The sequence below is a fragment of the Balaenoptera ricei genome, chromosome 2 (genome assembly GCF_028023285.1).
Source record: "Balaenoptera ricei isolate mBalRic1 chromosome 2, mBalRic1.hap2, whole genome shotgun sequence".
NCBI classification, from domain to species: domain Eukaryota; kingdom Metazoa; phylum Chordata; class Mammalia; order Artiodactyla; family Balaenopteridae; genus Balaenoptera; species Balaenoptera ricei.
In genome coordinates this window covers 111832107-111854650 of record NC_082640.1, presented here as the reverse complement: position 1 = coordinate 111854650, position 22544 = coordinate 111832107, and the positions used below count along the sequence as shown (strand labels likewise).

Genomic DNA, 22544 nt, shown 5'->3' with positions numbered 1-22544 from the left:
TCAAAATCATAAAATTCCTCATGTATAGAAAATCACTGTAAGGCCTGGAAAACATTCGGACAAGTTACCTTACCATTGTACTACATTTCCCGCAAAATTTTAAACTTAACAACACAGGCATCCACTGTCTTAGCTTGTTTTCTTTTTTGGGGTATTATAATCTTGGTATAAATAAATAGGAAGATACGAAACAATAATATGTATGCACTCAATCTGAGAACATTTTGTTTACAGGATTTGGAAAAGAAACAAGTTTGCAGACCATTTCCTTTGAGCTATAGCTCAAAGGCATTGAGTTAATTAGGTTTGGAGCGACGCCCTTTGAAAACCAGCTCAAAACCAGCTTCTTTGAAAACTCAGGCGCGGTAAGCCTCCAGAGCTCTAGATGTCGCTGTGGCTCCATGGTGGGGACGGGTATGCGTCTCTGTGGTTATAAAGTTGGGGGCGGAGAAGCCAAGGGTGTCTGGGAAATGATGGCTGAGGAAGAGGAGGAAGTCAAGGAAATTTTGTCGAAATTGCAGGTGAGGCCATAGATTAAAATCTATATTACTCGGGAAGAAGTAGAGAGCCCAGTTTATGCAGTGCCTTCGAATTTCTTGACATATACCCGACGCTGGTGTTTGTGTGGTTACTATAACAACTCCCGAAGGTGCAGCCGCCGCTGGCTAGGGGAGGTCCCGGGCGGGGGACGGGCGCAGCCAGTTTGTTGGGACCACCTGCTGCTGACCTGACTGCGCTCAATTTCAGTCCTGTTGGGAAGAGGATTTATTGCTAACTTTATTTCTGTACATTCTTGGGAATTTTTTTTCCCCTCGATTCACTCACAACAAATAGCATACACTTGTGTTTGGCAGATCTGCAGGAGCTGTTACCTATCGCATGTTGTTTTGATCCCCACAAAGACCATGTCTTCAGTACTTTTCTGCTTTCAAATTGGCAGCGATCACAATAGTGGCTTGCACCGCGTGTATTCTGGTTACTCCCCTTAGAACTTCATAGTTTTGATTTTTTTGCACACTATGCAATTCGAGTTTGGGGCCTGGGGCAGAAGGCTCCAGACTCCACCCAGTCCACAGTTGACTGTGGTGAGTGGGACAGTCTTTTGTACTTGGTAGGTAGGAGCTAACTAATTGCTTGGTTCTTTACCTTTCTTTTGATGACTGAAGATTTTTCTTAAACCTCAGAAACTGAGTTTTTTGTGTTCTAAGACAGCCTGAAATTTAAACATTAGGCTTATGACAAGCTTGTAACTTTCTTAAAGGCTTCTACTGCAAAAGTTTAAACATTGGTGAGATTTCTTTGTTTCTTGAGCAGATTAAAATAATAACGCTTTTTAGAGTGTGAGCTTTATTTCACATCCAGTTGACTTGGATTAATTTAATTTTATTCCCTAGTGTGACTGACTGAAATCAGAGATTCTCAATCCTGGCTCCATATTACAAACATTGTTTGTGTATGTATGTTTGTATATGTGTAGAAAAAAACCTGAAAGGTAAACTAAGCAGTGGTTATCTCTGAGGTTATTGGGATGATTATGAGGAATTTTGAACCTTTTCTATTTTACATGTACCTATTTGAATTTTAACAACTAATATATATTGATTTTTGCCATGAGAAAAAAGTTATTAAAAATGTTCACTCTAGGAAAACAAACCAACAACAAAATCAAACAATTTCTTGCATGTTTGCTATAACAACTAAAAACAAACAATAAGACCTTTTCTATAATTCTTAATATGTAGCTGTGCTGATTGCAGGACAAAAGGAAATGGGTTGTAGTATTTGCTGAGAGCTGTTTTTTCCTGCTTTGATTTGTGGTACATGCCCTAAGCAGCTAGGTAGAGGATACCTGGGGTATCTTGGGGGTGAGTGGGGAAGGTGAGGGATGGAATAGGAGAATGCAGTAGAGAGAGGAAAAGGATGGTGATGTTGCTATTCATGGGAATGGTGGTAAACTTTATTTCATTGTTATAGACATTTTAGGTTAGAAGGAATATATAAAACGATTTTTCTCAAAGTGTGTTTTACAGATCATTTTTATTAAAGTCATGCAGGGTGCTTGTTAAAATGCAGAATTTTGGGTTCTGCTAAAACTACTAACATCAGAATGTCTGTAGGCTGGGTCCTGGAAATAATACACACAGCACAACTTGAAAAGCACTGCTGCAGAAAGCGAGAGTCTAACTTCTTCATTCTGGGTAGGATTTTAAATTAAGTATAGTACATAAGTATTTGTTAGAGAAAGGGAGATTCATTAATTTATTTAATGAGAGCCTATCATGTCCCACACCCTCTGGTAGTGCTCAGGTATAGCTCTAAACAAAACCGATTAAGATACTTCCATCATGGAGCTTACATTCCAGTGGTGGAGATAGACAGTGGATGATTAATGAATAGGCCACATAATTTCAAATAAGTACCATGAAGGAAAGTAGGAGTGTGATTTAACAGTGGGGCGGAGGAGGAAGGGGTTACTTTAGTTTGGGTAGTCAGGGAAAGCCTCTCTGAAAAATTGATATTTGAACTGAGATCTAAATAATGATGAGAAGTGAGCCATGCAAAGGTCAGGAGGAAGAATGTCCAGGCAGAGGGAACAGCATGTGTAAAGGTGGGATTGGGCTTAGTGGATTTGAGGAACTAGATGAAAGCCAGTGTGGCTTGAGTATTGTAGGAGAGTGATAAGAAGTCTGCGGCAGGATGAATGGTGGGAGGTCAGATCTTATAGTCTTCTAGGCCGTAATAAGGAGTTGGATTTTATTCTGTCTGCAATGGGAAACTGTCTGAGGGTTTGTGACATGAGGTACATTTCTGTAAGGCCACTCCAGCTATAGTGAGGAGAATGGGAAAGAGTAGAAGCAGGACGACCAGTTAAGAAGCTATTGAAATAGTCCAGGCAAGTAATGATGCTGATTTAGCTGAGAATAGTCATAGAGAGATGGAGACAGGTGGATGGATGTGGGATGTGATGTGGAGGTAGTTGATAAGACTTGGTAGGATTGGATTATACCTTTCTGCTGCTGTTTTGTTTTAGGAAAGACTAGATAATGGAAAAGCTTTGACTGGTGTCCCAGGAAGACTCAGAGATAGAGATATTTAAAGAGGAAAGAGAACATTTACTTGGAAAGAATGCAAGAGAGCCAGAAGGTGACTTGACAAAAATAAAACAAACAAAAGCACAAGTGTTTAAAGAATCAAAACTCTGTAAAAAATACCAAGGTTATCAAGCTTAAATTGGTCTGTTTGTTGTGGAAAACGACTCTTACTTGTCATATTCACAGAGGTCATGTATTTTCAGATACCGACATAGGAAAATCAGGGGTAAGGGATTGTTTTTGTTAGGAAGTCCAGTTTTAAATAGGTAAATTTTGAAGTTTTACACTTTGGGGACCAGTACCAGATAGGATGATCTTATTAACTTTGTTTTATCTCAAGTTGCAAAGCATTTCCTCCCTCCTGACTATGGTATGTGAAGTGCTTAGTCATTTTGGAAGCTCTGCTGGATCTGGGAGGAGAGAACTATCATCACGGTGCTGACTGGCTTGGGACAGTGTGAGAGCAGGCTGGGCTACTTTCCTTCACGATCTGTGGTATTTTGATAGACCTGTCCACTTGCCTCTTGTGTCATTCCTAGGTAAGATAGAGAATCAGCATTTCCAGGCCAAAAGCTGGTATGGCTAGCCAATCTCAAATTTACTTGTCTGGTATTCTCTGCACTTAATGGTACCATTCTTACACTTCCTAGGAACTGGTGGATCAGCTCTATTCATTTCGCGAGTGCTATTTCGAGACACACAGTGTTGAGGATGCTGGGAGGAAGCAACAGGATGTGCGGGAGGAGATGGAGAAGACCCTGCAGCAGATGGAGGAAGTAGTGGGTATGCGTCCCAAAAGAACATGCCAGCCCCCGGGCCCTCACTGAAATGTGGTGGAGTTTTGCTCTCTCTGTAGATTCTTTGGTATCCTATTTGTGGCTGCCACAAGATAGTACAACAGAATATTTCTTCTAAGGGTGCCAGTGCAAGGATGGCAGCCTTTCAGCTCTCTAAACTCCATTTCCCAATGCCATGAAATAAAAAAGAGCATGCTTGTTGCTTGATGACTATTGCAGTAGTCTTCTTAACTGACCTTTCTGCCTCTAATTTCTTTTACTTCCAAATCAACTTAAATAATGACCATGGCCATTATGTTTCTAAATCCTTACTTCACACATTTACTCTCATTCCTTGTCTGCCTCTCTGCTCAAGTATCTTCAAAGATTCCTACTTTTGACTGATTGAAGTCCAGACCTCTTCACTTGGTATTCAAGTCTCCATTGTCTGACGTTTTTTTCCTACCCTTATCTCTGACTACCTACTTACAAAGGAACTTTTTGTTTCATTCAGGGTGAACCATCCATTCTCCCACTAACATGCCACATGTATTTATGCCTCTTTGTTTACATCATTTTTCTCCCTGGAGTGTCTGGTCTTTTCTCCTTTTCACTTTGTAAAGTCCATTCATTGGGTGTATGCCATATGCTCCTTTTCATTGTTTTTTTGATTTTCCATGGATATGCATTGTCCTCTCCACTAGATTGTAAACCCCTCAAAGGTAGGGGTAGTGCTTTCTTTGGTACCCTGTTTTCTAACGGTACGCTGCATGTGATAGGTTTTCAATAAATGATTTGTTCATGAAGATTCTTCTCAATTATTTCATTCCTAGAACTGGCATGGGGTTATTCCTTGAGAGAGAATACCCTAGTCTTAGCTGTAAGACTGCCTAGGTTTCCACTTTTCTTTTCCCTTCCTCCTAGGTTCTGTCCAGGGCAAGGCACAGGTTCTGATGCTAACTGGGAAGGCACTGAATGTGACTCCTGACTATAGCCCTAAGGCTGAGGAGCTTCTGTCAAAGGCTGTGAAGCTGGAGCCCAAGCTGGTGGAAGCCTGGAACCAGCTGGGTGAGGTGTACTGGAAAAAAGGGGATGTTGCAGCTGCCCACACCTGCTTCTCAGGAGCTCTCACCCATGTGAGCCACCCATTATGCCCTTAGAAAACACAGATGGGAAGGATGGGATTTCTTTGGTTCTGTGAGTTTCCCTAGATCATGAATGCCAGAGTAGAATTGTACTGGAACTAGGAGAACAGAATCAGAAGGGAGGGAAAACAGGGACAGGGGACTGAGAAAGGAAGAAGATGATGGGATCAGGTTCAGGGGTAGATGAGAAGTGAAGAAAAGTTAGCAACCAAGTTGATCCTATAAATGGGGGTCTAAGACACAGATGGCAGTAAGAATTAAGATGAAAAATTAGAATAAGATTGAGATAGAGTAGATCTGGAAAGGGGAACTAGAATCACAAAGGTTGAATATACGCCTTCTCCATTTGCAGTGCAAGAACAAAATCTCCCTTCAAAACCTGTCAATGGTGCTTCGCCAACTGCGGACTGACTCTGGAGATGAACATTCTCGCCATGTCATGGACAGTGTGCGACAGGCTAAGTTGGCTGTGCAGATGGACATCCTTGATGGCCGCTCTTGGTGTGAGTGCTCTCAAAAGATCTCCAGCAAGTTTCTAGAGCAGTGGTTCTGAACCGTGGCTGCACACCAGAATCATCTGGAGCCCATCTATTGAGTTTGACTGCAATCAGTGTGAAGCCAGGGCATCTTCGCTTTGAAGAAGCCCAAAAGATATTTTGATGAACTACTATTCTAGGAACTCTTGGACCTTTTCATCGAAGAGAGCAGGCTTATGTTTCCATATAAGCAAGGCAGGGCTTTTGTGCAGTCTGTTGTAGTTTCTCCTTTGGGTCCATGTTTGCCTCTTTATCCCAGTGGAATTTTGGGTATACTTGTAAGTTTAGTGTCATCAGTGGTTTGTTTCAGATGTGGGGCCTTTCATTATAGACTTTTGAGGGTAACCAAAATAGTTATACTTTGAACTTGAGCTCTGAGATGATCCATCACTGTGTTTCTTAGTTTTTTCTCCTCCCCCCAACCCCCTTAGGTGGGACAGGATGGCTAGAGTGGGTTGGAGTTGGATATTTCTCTTCCTTAGGTCAGTTACCCTCTGATAACTGGTAGCTTACCCTAGCAGGTTAGACTCTGGTTAATTAGTTTCTCCTGAGGGCAGGCCTTGTTAAGAATGGAGTGCTCGGGAGTTCCCTGGTAGCCTAGTGGTTAAGATCACAGGCTTTCATTGCCATGGCCTGGGTTCAGTCCCTGGTCGGGGAACTGAGATCCCACAAGCCATGTGATGTGGCCAAAAAACCCCACAAAAACAAGAAGAAGAAGAAGAGAGTGCTCTGGCATATTTCAGAAAAGTTCCTTTGCCCCCTCCTTCTGCTGGAAGTATGAGGGTGTTCTCCGATATTTGCTGTGGGAATCTGGTTCAGTTCCTGGAGGTGAATCTCACAATATTGTGAGGACTCCCTTGTGACTGGGACCCCTGGGCTTGTCCACACTGAGCCTCCAGAATTCATCAGTTTCAGTTCAAGTTTTCCTACCCCAGCAGTGTTCCTGTGGTAGCTCATAAGTTTCTGCTCTGCTAAGCCATAACTCCCTGTATTCATCTGTCTCTCCAATTTTGGGGGTAGCGGTTTGCCCTGTGTTATCCCCTTTCTTATGCATCCAGGAAGAGTTGTGGATTTTTCAGTCTGTTCAGCTTTTTCCTTGTTAGGATTGAGTGGCGGCTTCAAGCTCCTTACATGCGGAACCCTGTGTTTCTCTTTCAGATATTCTGGGGAACGCGTACCTTTCTCTTTACTTTAGCACTGGCCAGAACCCTAAGATCTCCCAGCAAGCCCTCAGTGCCTATGCCCAAGCAGTAAGTATTTATGGTCACCCAGCCAAGATATATAGAGGCAGCAACAGAAACAAGAGTGTTGTTCAGTCTTCCTTGTGGCTTTTTAGCAAGATGCACGGGCAGTGTTTGCTGGCGTCCAGTGTGCGTAGTTTCGCAAAGCTGGGTGTGCAATGTGATGTATCAACCACTTGCAGTGTGTGCCTCAGTGCTAGGTAGCTCCTTGAGCTGTTTGGATTTCGTACAGGCGTGTATAACCAAACCACAGAGCCCATGCCAACATGTTCATCTTTTTAACATGTTCTGTGTGAAAATAATGCTTATTAATATTCGTGTACATTTTTAAAGAAAAATGAAAACCCTGATACTTAAGTATAAATTAAGCAGTATCCCCAGGTTAACCATTAGATAGTATGGCTCTGGATCTCCCACAGACTAAAATGGAAAACAGCATGTAGCCCATTCTACATTATAGCCTAGGGATTAATTCACTGGAGCTCATGCTTTGCCTTAGGCTTTCAGGCTATGTTTATATCGATAGCCACTTGCAGGGGGATTTCCTTCAGGCCTTGAGTGCCTGCTCACTGTTACAAGGTTTACATTGACCTTCTGAGCACTTTTTATATAGGCTTCATATTCACTTTCTTTTGTTTTCTCTTGACATGGAGACTTGCTTTTTAACTTACCATTATTTATTTTGCTCTGAGTGGCAGAATAAGGAATATAGCTACCTTATACTCATGTTTGCAGTTTAGGAACTGTTCTTTTTTCACCATCCCACAGAAACTTTATTTTTCACAAAGCTGAAGTGCAAAACATAGATAACCATTTTTAATAAGCACAGTCAAAATTTTAAGCACAAGATGTCTACAAGAATTATAGCTTTAAAAAATACAACCAATTTTTATATTTCAAAAATATCTCAACTCAAATTAATTTCTTAAAAAGTACACTTCTCATACTATTTGTTTGGCATTACCCTGGTTGAACTCTGGTGCAGCCATACTCGGGAGCTGTGGGCACACACATGTGCACTGTGCTCTTGCCCTCACTGCTGTGCTGACGAGTGCAGCTCAACTGGTGGGACTCACACTCACGACAGAGGAGCGTGCAGTAATAAAATGGCTGTTTAAGAAATGACAGATATGACTTCCTCACACACTGTGCTTCTCACTGTAGTCTTAATGGTGGCATTTAACTCAACCCAACCTGTATAGCCAGTGGGGTTGTTCTTTTATCAATCAGGGACATTTTCAGGCTGAGGAATTATATTTTACTCTAATTTCTTAATCTGGTAAATGTTTACATTTTAAAGCATGATGTACTCCTTAAAATTTTATGTTTGCCTTCTGCTAAACAGTTGCTTTTAACTCTTAATTTCTTCATCAGTCCTGCATTTTTAAACATAGTTGAACCAACCATTTAAACAATTTAATTCATGTTGTTTGTGCTTTTGCAGTGTGCCAGGCAGTGAATAGAATTAAAAAAATAAAGTGATCATAGCCATGAACATAGCCAGCATTTTCTTCATGACATATTTGTCTGCATTGTCATGTGGTTTCTGGCCATGTATTTAAATTGGAGAATCAGAATTTGGCTTTCACTGTGTGTTTTAAGGGAGCTTGGATGTAGATGTTTGTATCTGGAGCCAGGCTCATGGGCAGAGGAAATGCATTAAATTGGCATCATTTCTTTCCTAGGCTTTCCTCATTTATACCAGCATCTCATTGATTAAAATAAATTTTTTATCAGTTTTTTTTTTTTTTTTTTTTTTTTTTTAGTATTGTAGTTTTTACTGGAAAAAATTCACATGTAAGTGTATCTGTGCAGTTCAAACCTGTGTTGTTCAAGGGTTTTTTTTTTTCATCTTTATTGGAGTATATCTGCTTTACAATGTTGTGTTAGTTTCTGCTATACAACAGAATGTATCAGCTATATGTATACATATATCCCCATGTCCCCTCCCTCTTGAGCCTCCCTCTGACCCTCCCTATCCCCCTCCTCTAGGTTGTCACAAAGCATCGAGCTGATCTCCCTGTGCTATGCAGCAGCTTCCTACTAGCTATCCATTTTACGTTTGGTAGTGTATATATGTCAGTGCTACTCTCTGACTTCATCCCAGCTTCCCTTCCGCCTCCCCGTGTCCTCAAGTCCCTTCTCTACGTCTCCACCTTTATTCCTGCCCTGCCACTAGGTTCATCCGTACCGTTTTTTTAGATTCCATATATATGCGTTAGCGTAGGGTATTTGTTTTTCTCTTTCTGACTTACTTCACTCTGTATGACAGACTTATTTATTTATTTGGTTGCACCAGGTCTTAGCTGCAGCTCACGGGCTCCTTGGTTGCAGCGTGCGAACTCTTAGTTGCAGCATGCATGTGGGATTTAGTTCCCTGACCAGGGATTGAACCTGGGCCCCCTGCATTGGGAGCGCGGAGTCTTAACCACTGAGCCACCAGGGAAGTCCCTTTATCAGATGTTAATCACATATTTCTTCTATTTTTATACTATTGCATGGATAAATTATAATCATATTTTAAAGTTTCATGCACATACGAAACCCTTTCATCCTTGAGGTTTCAGGGATTGAGTAATATGTGCCACACAAGCAGTTACTGTATAACAGTGTGGGTATAGGAAACTTTTTTCTTTTAATATATTTTATTTTTGGCTGCGTTGGGTCTTTGTTGCCATGTGTGGGTTTTTCTCTAGTTGCGGCAAGTGGGGGCTACTCTTTGTTGTGGTGCGCAGGCTTCTCTTGTTGCGGAGCACAGGCTCTCGGTGCGTGGGGTCCAGTAGTTGTGGCACGTGGGCTCAATAGTTGTGGCTCGCGGGCTCTAGAGTGCAGGCTCAGTAGTTGTGGCACACGGGTTTAGTTGCTCCATGGCATGTGGGATCTTCACGGACCAGGGATCGAACCCATGTTCCCTGCATTGGCAGGTGGATTCTTAACCACTGCGCCACCAGGGAAGCCCTGGGCAACATTTTGACAAGCAAGAAACTTAAATTTTTCCAGGGTAAGGAGGTTTAGGACATGTTGTGCATGGCCATCCTTAAGACTGAGACAAGAGCCACTGATGGTCTTTTTATCCCACTATAGGAGAAGGTTGACAGGACAGCTTCCAGCAATCCTGATCTTCATCTGAACAGGGCAACGGTAAAAAAAAAAAAAAAAAAAATCATTTGTGTGGGGGAGTGGTCATCTGAAGGTCAAATACATAAGATATCTAGGTCTTAGCCTGTGAGGATAACTGAGTATTCACAGGGACAAGGTTGGGTACAAACTGCGAGAGGAAAGCCAAATTATTTCTGGGGAAAGCTAGCTTAGTTTGACTAAAGCATCTGGAGGGAAAGGAAAAGGGGCTGAGTTGGTGGGAGGGTACATAGAGGATAGGGGACACAGTTTAGAAGACTTTCCTGAAGTGTTCGTTGTAAACATAAAAATAGAATCACCCAATATATACAACTTAACTGTTTTAGAGTTTGGAAGTTAGCTTCTTTGAAATGATTCCATCTTTGGGGTTGCGATCACCTTGGCCAGGATGTAAGGTGTTACTGGCTCCTCAGGCTGTTCATTTGTAGAAGAGGAAGACAGCTGGGAAGGAAAACAGTTTATTTCTCTAGATTCCTAGCCCACTGTGCTATTACTAATCTCTCCCCCGCCCCTCCTCCCACCCCACGGATAGTTTGTGTTGAACACACTTATAATTGGGAGGTTTTTGGTTACTTCTTGTGCAGTTACATAAATATGAAGAGAATTATGGGGAGGCCCTGGAAGGCTTTTCTCGGGCTGCAGCACTGGACCCTGCCTGGCCAGAGCCCCAGCAGCGAGAGCAGCAACTCCTGGATTTCCTGAATAGATTAACCAGCCTCCTTGAGAGCAAGGTAGAGATGTCTAAATGCTGAATTCTGCTGTAGGTCAATAAAATAAGAATAAAGTAGGCCTCGGTAGTCGTGACCCTACAGAAGTGGGTAGGTGGGAGGGGAGGTCTAGACTCTCAAGGAGAGTGACTAGTTCCCAGCTTCTTTTTTTTTTTTTTTTTTTAACATCTTTATTGGAGTATAATTGCTTTACAATGGTGTGTTAGTTTCTGCTTTATAACAAAGTGAATCAGCTATACATATATCCCCATATCTCTTCCCTCTTGCGTCTCTCTCCCTCCCACCCTCCCTATCAGTTCCCAGCTTCTTACCTATTTCCTTTTCCTTTACAGGGAAAGGTGAAGACCAGAAAGTTACAGAGCATGCTGGGAAGCTTGCGCCCAGCCCATCTAGGCCCTTGTGGTGATGGGCGCTATCAGTCAGCCTCTGGGCAGAAGGTGACCCTGGAGCGCAAGCCCCTGAGTGCTCTGCAGCCTGGTGTAAATAGTGGAGCTGTGGTCCTGGGAAAGGTGGTGTTCAGCCTTACTACGGAGGAGAAAGTCCCCTTGTGAGTTTCTCTTGCCTTTTCTCTTTTTCATCCTTTTAAACTAGTTGCTCTTATTTCCTGGCCTTTCTCTAAAAGTTGAGGACATTGTTAGTGGTCAGAGATTAGTGAGTTCTGCTTCACTTCTGTGACTGTCTTCCCTTCTGTGAGCAAGTATTGTTTAGGTGATATCTGACAATCTCTCTATAGAATCTGTCACCATCCATTTTTTCCCTGAGCTTGGTATTCTGTGGACTCCTATATTCGAAGCTGAAATTTGACAGCTACTTTTTTTTATGAGACAGATGGAAACCTTAAAATTCTCCTACTTCTTTGTGTTTTCATGATCATAGAGGCACAAAGAGGAAGAATTCTAAGTCCTGTTTGGACTTAGGTATGCCTAAGCAGTTCTGGAAGGTGAGCTTTGAGTTTGAATTTATGGCCTGATGGAGAGATTCTCTCAGATGTTATTCAACAAATATTCATTGGGCATCTGCTATATGTGTTGTAGGGAGTTAAAAAAAAAAAAGTAACACGCCCAAATGAAGGGTGCTTATAGTCTAGCAGAGGAAATGAGTTAAAAATATTCATCTAGAAAATTTTCAACTCTTGAAAAATGAGGGTTTGGTCAGTGTCATCATTCCTTGGTCCTTCACTCACTTCCCAATCCCTGGTTGACTAGTTTCCTTTTTCTGTTTTCTGCTGAATTTTTTTTGTTTCTGGGATCACCAGTGTTTGATCCAGTAGCTTCTACTGGAAACATTCTGATTTCTCTCTCACTGTTCCCTTTCATATCCCTTCTGCTCCATTCAAACTAAAATATAACTCCCATTGTATGCCTGATATTCCTCCATGGCATTTTCATGGTATACGTATTTGAAGAATTGAAGAGCAAGAAGATAGTTGAGAAAAGTTTAGTTACTAGAGCAGACCCTAGAGCTAAGAGGAATGAGAAAGAAATATAGACAAAGGTAGGGTTTTAGGGACCCTTGAGAACAAATATTTTGCTACTCCTCTTTTTATGCGTAATTGCTAAATGTTAAGTTCTATGAGGCCTCTGTTTTTGTTCCTTTCCTCTTTTCTCTCTATATCAGGACGGCAAATAGATGCCAGCTCTGATCACTTGGCAGTGGCTGCATGATTTACTGTAAAGAAGGATTCTGAGGCTTTGACTGGTTTCACCAGGAGAATGCTGTGCTTGATTTGCAGTGTTTGCTGTGAATTTGGGTGTGCCAAGTGATGGCATGAGCATCGATTCTTCAGCATCTCACTTATAGGTCGTCTCATTTGGTGATGTCATACAAACCCAAGGCTTTGGCTGCCTCTTCTATGCTCACAGGTCTAGCTCCAGCCCAGGGCTCATTTCCAACTTTTGGATTCCTATATCTAGCTGCCTCTGGACTATAATAAGAAACCTCTAACTCAGTATGTTCAGAATTACTCACCTCATCTTTCTCTGTCAACCTGCTTGTCCTCCCTGAATTCCTTTTCAATCAATGGTACCACCTCTACTCAGTCACTTAATTAAGACTTCTGGAAGTTGTTCTAGACTTCTCCATTCTCTTGCTTTGAGGCAATCACCAAGTCCAATAGATATACCTTTTTGTCCCTACTTTCTTGTCTTTACTAATTTAATTCAGCCTCTTAACACTTCTCCAGACAAGTCTCCCTGTTCCCTGTTTTTCCTCCAGTGTTCCACAGTACAGAGAAATATTTCCCAGATGCAGATCTGACCATTGCTGTTTCTTATTTAAAATCTCTTACTGGTACTGTGTAGTTTTGTTCCAACCTTGGGATTATTTTGTAGGTTTCAGAACAGCTATTTTCATGCCTCTGTGTTTTTACACACAGTTACTATGCCTGGATAATCTTTTTGCTGCTTCTTGATATAGATTACATTTTTCCCCCAACATTTTATTATAAAAATTTTCAAACATACAGCAAAATTGAAAGAATTTTACAGTGAACATTGGTGTACCTATAGTCTACTATTAATATTTTACTATACTTAGTTTATCACAGATCTATTTATTCCCCTGTTCATCTGTTGGTCTCTCTTATTCTTGGCCCATTTCAAAGTAAATTGCAGACATGAGTATACTTTCCTCTAAATACTTCAGCATGTAGTCATTAACTAGAGTTCAATATTTGTTTATAATTTTATTCTTTTTATGTAAAATTTACATACAATGAAATGTACAGATCTTAGTGTATATTTCCTAAGTTTTGACAAATGCATACACCCATATAACCTAAACACCTATAGAGAACATGACCACCACCTCAGAAGTTCTCTTATGTTCCTTCCCAGTCAAGCCATATCCCCTTCCCTTAGAGATTTTTTTATTTCCACTGAGGATTAGTTTTCCTGTTTTAACCCAGGTAGTTTTTCATTCTTTAAGATTAAGTTTGAGGGTCTCCTCTTCACAGAAACCTTCCTGGCTTTCCATTGATTTAGACATTTCTCCTCTGGGCTCCCACAGCCCAACCTTTGGCTCCACTGAATTCATCACAAGCAAAAAGCTATTCTGGCACCTATTGCAGTTGTACTGTTGGTGATGGTCTAATTGTCTGACACCCACTAGACTAATAAGCTCACTCACAGTGCCTGACATATGATAGGTATTCAGTGAAAGTTTGTGGAATTAAATTAAATTGACAGTAATGGTTAGAGAGTTTGATGAAGGTTGTGATAGTTAAATTGGTAGAGCAGGAATACTGTTCCGCTGCAACATTTTGAGCTAGTTCATTATTAATATTTGTTGAATGTGTCCCAAGTTCTTACAAAAGTGACAGATTGATGAGTCTTGTGCATGTTCTCTAAAGATACATATCTAAGACAAATGAGCCCTCAGATGTACATAGTGAATGATAGTACCTGTCATAGGAGTTCTAAATAAGTAACTAAGAAAGCTCTTTTTTTTTTTTTTGCTGATATTTTAAAACCCCTGTTTTTGCTTTTCTTTCCTGCCCACTTCCTTTTTTTTTTTCTCTTCTCTCTCTTAACCCATCTTAACCTGGCAGTACATTTGGCCTGGTAGATTCAGATGGACCTTGCTGTGCAGTGATGGTATATAATATGGTGCAGAGCTGGGGAGTGCTCATTGGGGACTCTGTAGCCATCCCTGAGCCTAACCTTCGGCTTCACCGAATTCAGCACAAGGGAAAGGTGAGTGATGGCTAGGATTCTTTCTCACCTCATAGGCTCTCAAAGTGGGACAAGTTTACCTCTTTTAAAAAATATATATAAAGTAATGCATATATATGTGTGTGTTGTATGATATCCTATATTTATACACGTATATGTATATATGTAATTTATTTTTTACTAATAGTTTTACTAAAAAGTAATTTTTTTTGTTTTTTGTTTTGTTTTTCTTTACTAAAAAACTACTAGTAAACAAAAAGAATTTTAAAAATGGACTGAACAGAGAAAGACAAATACATATGATATCACTTACATGTGAAATCTTAAAAAGCCAAACTGTGAAAACAGAGAGTAGAATGGTGATTATCCTGGGATGGTGGAATTGGGGAGATGTTGTTTAAAGGTATCAACTTGCAACCAGTAGATAAATAAGTCCTGGAGATCTAATGCACAGCATAGTGATTATAGACAACAATATGGTATTATAAACTTCAAAGTTGCCAAGAGACCAGATCTTAATTGTTCCCACCACAAAAATGAAATGATAATTATGTGATGTGATAGAGGTGTTAGCTAATGTAATGGTGGTAATCATATTGCAATATATAAATATATCAAATTAACATGTTAATTAATACCTTAAACTTATATAATGTTATATGCCAATTATTTCAGTAAAAATAAATTTTAAAAAATGGACTGAAATATTGTCAGTCAGATGTTATTACTGTTAACAGTTTGGTATGTAAACCTCCAGTCTTTTCATAAATTTATGTACACATTCGTATGTATATTTTTAATTATGAGTGGAATATTATATGCAAATGTTTGTGAACATTTCCTGTGGTTTTCCATATTCTGCAACATTGTTTTGAATTAACACATAGAGGTGGTGATGAAGATGATGATGATAGTTAAAATTTACTGAACACTTAACTGACTGCTAAACACTGTGCAAAGAGTTTTATGGCCTGCATTGGATCATTTAATCCTTACAAAACTCTACAAGAGCAGATATTTAATGGCTTTTTCCCCATTTAGATCAAGGGTCAGCAAACTCTGGCCGATTGACCAAATCTGGCTCACTGCCTGTTTTTGTATGGCTTGTGAGCCAAGAATGGTTTTTATATTTTTAAATGAAAACAGTTGAAAGAATAATAATAATTTGTGATACATGAAAATTACAGGAAATTAAAATTTCAGTGTTTGTAATTAAATTTTTTTGAAACAAAGTATACCCATTTGTTTACTGTTGTCTGTGGCTGCTTTTATACTAGTGTCAGAGACGAATAGTTCTGTGACAGAGACCATGTGACCCACAAAGCCTAAAATATTTATTATTTGACTCTTTACAGAAAAAATTTGCTGACCCCAGATCTAGATTATTAATAATTGTTCCTTATTATAAAAGTACTTTAGTAAATATTTTAATATCTGTGCATATCCATGATTATTAAATAAATTTAATTAATTCATTAAAGAAATTAAGTGAATTTGTAAGGTAGAATCCTGGCTCCAAAGGGTATGCAGAATTCTAAGACTTTTTTTTTTTTTTTTGACTGCATTGGGTCTTCATTGCTGCGCGCGGGCTTTCTCTAGTTGTGGCAAGCGGGGGCTACTCTTCGTTGCGGTGCACGGGCTTCTCATTGCGGTGGCTTCTTGTTGCAGAGCACGGGCTCTAGGCGCACGGGCTTCAGTAATTGCGGTGTGTGGACTCAGTAGTTGCAGCGCACAGGCTCTAGGCACGCAGGCTTCAGTAGTCGTTGTGGTGCGTGGGCTCAGTAGGTGCAGTGCGTGGGCTCTAGGGCTCGCGGGCTTCAGTAGTTGTGGCTCACAGGCTTAGTTGCTCTGTGGCATATGGGATCTTCCCAGACCAGGGATCGAACCCTTGTCCCCTACATTGGCAGGTGGATTCTTAACCATTGCGCCACCAGGGAAGTCCCTCTAAGACTTTTGATACATATTGCCAAACTATTTTTTGGAAGGTTGTACCAGTTAATATCAACAGTGGATATCAGTAATTGTTTTTCTATGATTTTTTTTTGCAACTCTGTGTAGAAACCTTTGAAAAATTATTTGCTGATTTTACATGAAAAGTATAGCATCAATATTGTTTGGCTTCGGTTTCTTGATTATTGGTGAGGTTGAAAATTTTATCATATGTTTATTGACTATAATTCTTTTATAAATTGCTTTTTTTTTTTTGGCACTTGCCCATGTTCCTGTTAGGATGTTTTAAAAATTGATTTATGAAAACTCTTTAATTCACTTCTTTACTTTGACTTAAAAGAACCTCCTTTACACTCCAAGTGGAACAGTATTTTTTGGATAAAGATCTTTTAACAACACATTTTGCAACTTAAAGTACATTTGAACTGATAAGCTGAGCTGATGTTTTCTGTTATTAGGAGAATGTTTAAACCTACATTTTGTTAATTCCTCCTGATATTAAAGGAGAAGTAAGTCTAATTTATATTAGGCAGATTAATTTATAACTTTACAAACACTTGATCTAAGAGTTTCTCAGACTTTCCATTGGCTCTGGCTTGGCTGCTGTGTGTATTTAGTTATAATTTTTGATAAACACTGTGGGAAGGGAAGATTCTGTAGAGCTGGTGGGACCCTTTTGTTGGGCAGTGCCAGGATCCTGTTCTTTTTGAATCAGAATTGTCCCATTCTTGTAATGACAGTTACTGGCACTCTACCTGTCCCAGATTTTCCTTCTGAAGATTGAAAACTTTGGGAAAATTACATACCCTATGTTAGTTCAGCTTTGTTTAATGTGAGATGGAGGTAAGGGGTATATCTACTGTGGGAGGTGGAAAGGAGGGGGTGAGAAAGCCACAGGTGGTGTATCCCTGTGCTGGAGTTTCATCTTAGGATCTGTAATGAGTCTCTGTATATTTGTCTTTTCCAGGACTATTCCTTTTCCAGTGTTCGTGTGGAGACGCCCCTCCTGCTGGTGGTGAATGGGAAGCCTCAGGGCTCCAGCAGCCAGGCCGCTGCCACAGTGGCATCGAGGCCACAGTGTGAATGACCTTCCTTGGATGGCATGCTAAAGAGGGAGTGGAGGCGAGGAGAAAAGCTCAAGGGCACTCGGCAGCTGCACCAGCCAGATCCAGTGACGCAACTGGAATTGGGGGGATGTTTTAGATGACAACTTTCCTTTCCTCTGCCCTGTAAGACACTTTGTGTCTTCTTTCTCTCCTGTTATGTTCCAGCTCTCTCTGGGACCACACATGTCCCTGGTATATCTCCTGCCTCTTCCATTGCTCTTCTATGTTTTAGGCAAAGAGCATGGAGTTGGTAGAAGTGTTGGGACCTTGTCATGGGACAGAGTCCCCAAGGTTCCTGTTCTTGCCTCCTTCCTGAGCCTCATGTGTATATATCATTTCAGTATTTATTGCTAAGGGAGGGGGCTTAATTTTTTTAATGACATAGTTTTTGAGCAATTTTTATTTTTAAAATTTAGGTGCTTCCCCTTCTTTGGGGCTGGAACAGAATTAAATTTGTTTGGAAAAAAAATACTGTGTAGTTTGGCCTGCTTCATTCTCTCTAGGCTTGAATTCTTGGTTTTAGGATCACTTCAATCCATTAGAGTAATACCTCCTTCCCCGCTTTTTTCTTTAAACAAAATAGTTTATTTCTCTCTCAGTTAAAAGAAATCTGACAATAAGCAGCTCAGGGCAGGAATGGCAGTTCCACAAAGTTGTTGGGAACCAGCTTCCTTCCACTTCCCCATTCTGTCATCCTTAGGAGTGGCCCTTATCATAGTCCAACATGACAGCAGTACTATTCTCATAGTGTTACTAGGGTGAAAGACCAGAGAGAGCTAGATATGCAGTTCCTTTAGGTTCTAGTGATACATTTTATAACAGTTTCTTTTAATATCCTCATGGAAAAATAGGGAAATGTGAGGGAGGATTATTAACCAACTGAATGGTTATAACCAGAGAGTGCATTAATGGATACAGATTAATTTGGAAGACTTATAGTGATGTGGCTCAGGTCTTTGTCCTTGGTCTAGTCCTGTTCAACTCTTGATCAGAGACTTGAATATCACTGATGACTCATTCAATTTATGAAGAATGTAAAACATGGAGAAGTCCTCAGAAAATGGATGGTAGAATAAACATCAATCTATCTAAAGAAGTTTTAAGGACTGAATCTAAAATAAAATTTTAAAGTCCATTCTTTTGGTCCAAAAAGGACAATTTTCGGAGGTGTATCTTCTACATCATGTATGAAAAATTACTCGGAATTTTAGTAGGTAAGATAAAGTCAATATGAGTAACCAGTATGATATAATTGCAAAACACTGTTTTTAGATTATACCAATGAATCTGCTAGCCAGAGAGTGTTTTAAATACAGTGTCTGTCAGGCCACATGTAGAGCCTTGTATTCAGTTCTGGTTGTTGATTTTGAGGCCTATAGTCATGGAAGAGTGATCAGGAACTTGAGGGGGTGTAAAATATCGTGAGAAATGTTTGAAAGCAATTGGGAAGGAGGAGGGTGGTGAGGTGTATACATTAAAGTCAGTAGAGAGGAGATCCAATAACTGTACCCCTTCTACTCAAGTCCTGAGACAAGTTGACATGTTCTTGTTGGGCCAGACAATAGAAAGATGGCCAGTAGGTGATAGAAGCAGAACTCAAAAGATTTTTTTGATGAAATACATGTACAAACAAGGATGCAAAATATGTGTGTACAGTTTAAAGAGTAATTAGAATACTTGTGAAAACGTCCACCTGGCTTGAAAACTGGAAATATCAATCACTAGTATCTTAGAAGCTCTTGTGTGCCTCTCCATGTTCTTATCTCATTTGTTTTTACAGATATATAATATCTCATTGTATGATTATGCCACAATTTATCCATCCTACTGTTAAACAATATTGGGTTTCATTTTTTTTTGCTATTAAGGCCATACATTATTAGTATTCTGTACATGTCCTGATGTGTAGGTGCAAGAGTTTCTTTTATAGCAATGGTTCTTAAAGAGTGTTCCTAGACCAAGAGCATCAGCATTACCTGGAACTTCTTAGAAATACAAATTCTCAGGCCTCAGTCCTCGAATTAGAAATTCTGGGGAAGAGTCAGCAATCTGTATTTAACAAATCCTACAGGTGATTCTTATGTGTGAGAACCACTGTTTCAGAATATTGGCACAAGGATAGAATTGCTGGGTCATGGAGTTACATATGTTCAACTTTTTTTTGAGAAATATCGAACATTTTCAAAGTGGTTGTACCAGTTTGTCTCTGCTTTCAGTGGATGAGTCTTCCTACTAATGAGTCTTCTGCATCCTCATTTATGTTTGGTGTCATCTTATGTTTCAGGGTTCACAAATACAGGAAGTTTGAATGATATTTCCCGGTGGCCTTAATGTGCATTTCTCTCACTGTTAATGGGTTTGAGCCAATATATATCTTTTCATATATTTACGAGCCACTAATATTTTCTTATGGCAAAAATGCCTATTTGTGTCTTTGCCCACCTCTGTATTGAATTTCAAATTGATTTGTAGGACTTATTTATCTCCTCTATTAATCTTTTGTCATTTTATGTGCTGCAAACATCTAAGAGTTTTTAGCTTGTCTTTTTTTTTTTAAACTCTCTGTATTAGATCCTTTGTTGAACAGAGTTCTTAATTTCAGCATTATTGAATTTATCAATATTTTCTTTTATGGTTAGTGCTATTTGTGTTTTAAGAAGTCCTTCCCTATCCTGAAGTCATCAAGACATATCCCCTCTATTGATTTATGAATTTTTATCATTTTGTCCTTTTCTTTCATTATGACCTTTCCTTGTGTTATGATGTAGGTATATAATTTTTTTCTTAATGAGTAATTAATTGCCCCAGCACCTTTTATTAAAGATCCATCCTTTGCCCACTGATCTTAAAGCCCAATCTGTCTTTTTTTTTTTTTAATTAATTAATTAATTTATTTATTTTTGGCTGTGTTGGGTCTTCGTTTCTGTGCGAAGGCTTTCTCTAGTTGTGGCAAGCGGGGGCCTCTCTTCATCGCGGTGCGCGGGCCTCTCACTATCGCAGCCTCTCTTGTTGAGGAGCACAGGCTCCAGATGCGCAGGCTCAGTAGTTGTGGCTCACAGGCCCAGTTGCTCCGCGGCATGTGGGATCTTCCCAGACCAGGGCTCGAACCCGTGTCCCCTGCATTGGCAGGCAGATTCTCAACCACTGCACCACCAGGTAAGCCCCAAAGCCCAATCTGTCTTAAACCAACTTTTTATATATAGTATATAGGTCTGTTTCTGAGCTTTCTCTTCTGATCTATTCTGATCTATTTGTCTATTTCTATTCCAATACCATATTGTCTTATCGTTTTATAAAAAGTCAGTATCCAATCAGAATAACAATGGGCCATGTTGTTCTTAACCAGTGGCCCATTTACATTTTAGAATCTAAATTTTCGTGAAAAACTCCTCTGGGTTTTGCTTAGGATTGCACTGAATTTATAGATCAATTTAGGAAGAACAGACATGTTTATAACATTGAATCTTATTCATGATTTTCTTCATTTACTTAAGTCTTCTTCAATGTATTTCAATATAATTGTATACTTTTTCTGGAAAAGTCCTATATATCTTTTATTAGATTTATTTCTAGATACTTCATAGTTCTTTATGCTATTGTAAATAGTATAATTTTAAAAATTACATTTTGCTAACTGTGCTTGGGAATAGATATACAATTGACTATATATTTTGTAGCTGTGACATTTTTAGAACTCTCTCATTCTAATAATTTGTTGATTCCTTTTGGTTTTCTGTGTATAAATAACAACTTTTTTGTGTCTTCCTTTCCAGTCCTTTTACCTTTTATTTTCTTTGTTTTCTGCAGTAGTTAGGATCTCTAGTATGCTGAATACAAGTTGATGATTGCAAGCGTCCTTGTCTTGTTCTTATACTTAAAGGAAATATTTTCAAAATTTCAATATTAAATAAGATGTTTGTTATATAGTTTTTACATATGCCTTATCTTAGATTTCAAGCCTATTTGGGTTTTTATGATGAAAAGGTATTACATTTTATCTAATGCTTTTTCTGCATTTATTGAGATGGCAGATTTTTTTTTTTTTAATCTGTTAGTGTGGTGGATTAGAGTACTCAGCTTTTGATTAATAAATCAAACTTGCATTCTTGGTACAAAACTTACTTGGTCAGGATATGTATTTTTTTTATATCGCTGGATTCACTTCTGTAATATTTAAGATTTTATATCTGTGGGTCACAAGTGATATTAGTTTATGAGTCTACACTATTTCTTAATCTATTCTAGTCTGGTTTTGGTATTAAAGTTATGCTAGCCTCATACAATGAGTAAAGAGCATTTCTCCTGTATGTTTATTTGAAAAGATGATATAAAATCAATTTGTCTTTTTCTTGGTAGAACTTGCCCATAAAGTCATCAATCAGCACCTGGCATTTTCTTTATGGAAAGATTAACTTCTGATTTAAATTCTTTAAGGTTTATTGGATAGAATTATTCAAGTTTCTCTTGATTCAGTTTTGATATTTTGTATTTTTTAGTAATTTATCCATTTCATTTAACTTTTCAAATTTACTCTCCTAAATATTTGTAGTATGTTCCTTATTTGTTTATTCTCTATGGTATCAGTCATTTTGTCCCCTTTTTCTCTACCGGTATTATTCATTTGTACCTTATCACTTCTCCTTCAGCCTTTTGTCTCTTACAAGTCTTCAAAGAAATTGACTTTGTTTACCCTCATCTTTTGTATATTTTTTCTGTTTCATTAGTTTTTATTTTTATCTTCATAATATCCTTTTTTTCTCCTGTTATAAGAGTGCCTATTCATGAGCTGGGATATAATTTTTGTATCTGATAGGCAACATGACATTTCATTGTTTTAAATTTTCATTCCTTTATTTGTGATGTTGAACATCTTTTAATAAAATACTTGCTAGCTACTTATAAATTTGATGTAAAATGTAAAAGAGAGCATCCAAGACTGAGGAAAATGTATTAAAGAAAAAAAATTTAGGGAGCTATGTTTAGGAAATGATATAGCACTTTGTACCATCTATATTATATGACACATTTTATTGTATTATGATTACTTGATTATATGGTTTGAACCTTAAAGGACAGCCACTAACTCATACTTATCTTTGAGTTCTAGACATTATTATATACACCTCTGAGTGTTGGACATTGCCTGACTCGATAACAAATG

The 22544-nt window shown here is 39.1% G+C and overlaps 1 protein-coding gene across 3 annotated transcripts; it reads left to right on the top strand.

Annotated features, from left to right (window-relative positions):
- Positions 1 to 448: 448 nt before the first annotated feature.
- Positions 449 to 17862, top strand: TTC5 (tetratricopeptide repeat domain 5). 3 transcript variants are annotated; one of them, XM_059913720.1, is made up of 10 exons: positions 449 to 521; positions 3743 to 3875; positions 4793 to 5004; positions 5366 to 5516; positions 6708 to 6799; positions 9875 to 9931; positions 10513 to 10659; positions 10989 to 11203; positions 14204 to 14348; positions 17245 to 17862. In XM_059913720.1, exons 1-10 carry the CDS (start codon positions 471 to 473, stop codon positions 17362 to 17364), a joined length of 1323 nt encoding a protein of 440 aa, XP_059769703.1. In that variant the 5' UTR covers positions 449 to 470; the 3' UTR covers positions 17365 to 17862. The 3 variants fall into 3 exon arrangements, with proteins under 3 accessions (XP_059769703.1, XP_059769704.1, XP_059769706.1); XM_059913721.1 differs by lacking the exon at positions 9875 to 9931; XM_059913723.1 differs by lacking the exons at positions 9875 to 9931; positions 10513 to 10659.
- The last annotated feature ends 4682 nt before the right edge of the window (positions 17863 to 22544 follow it).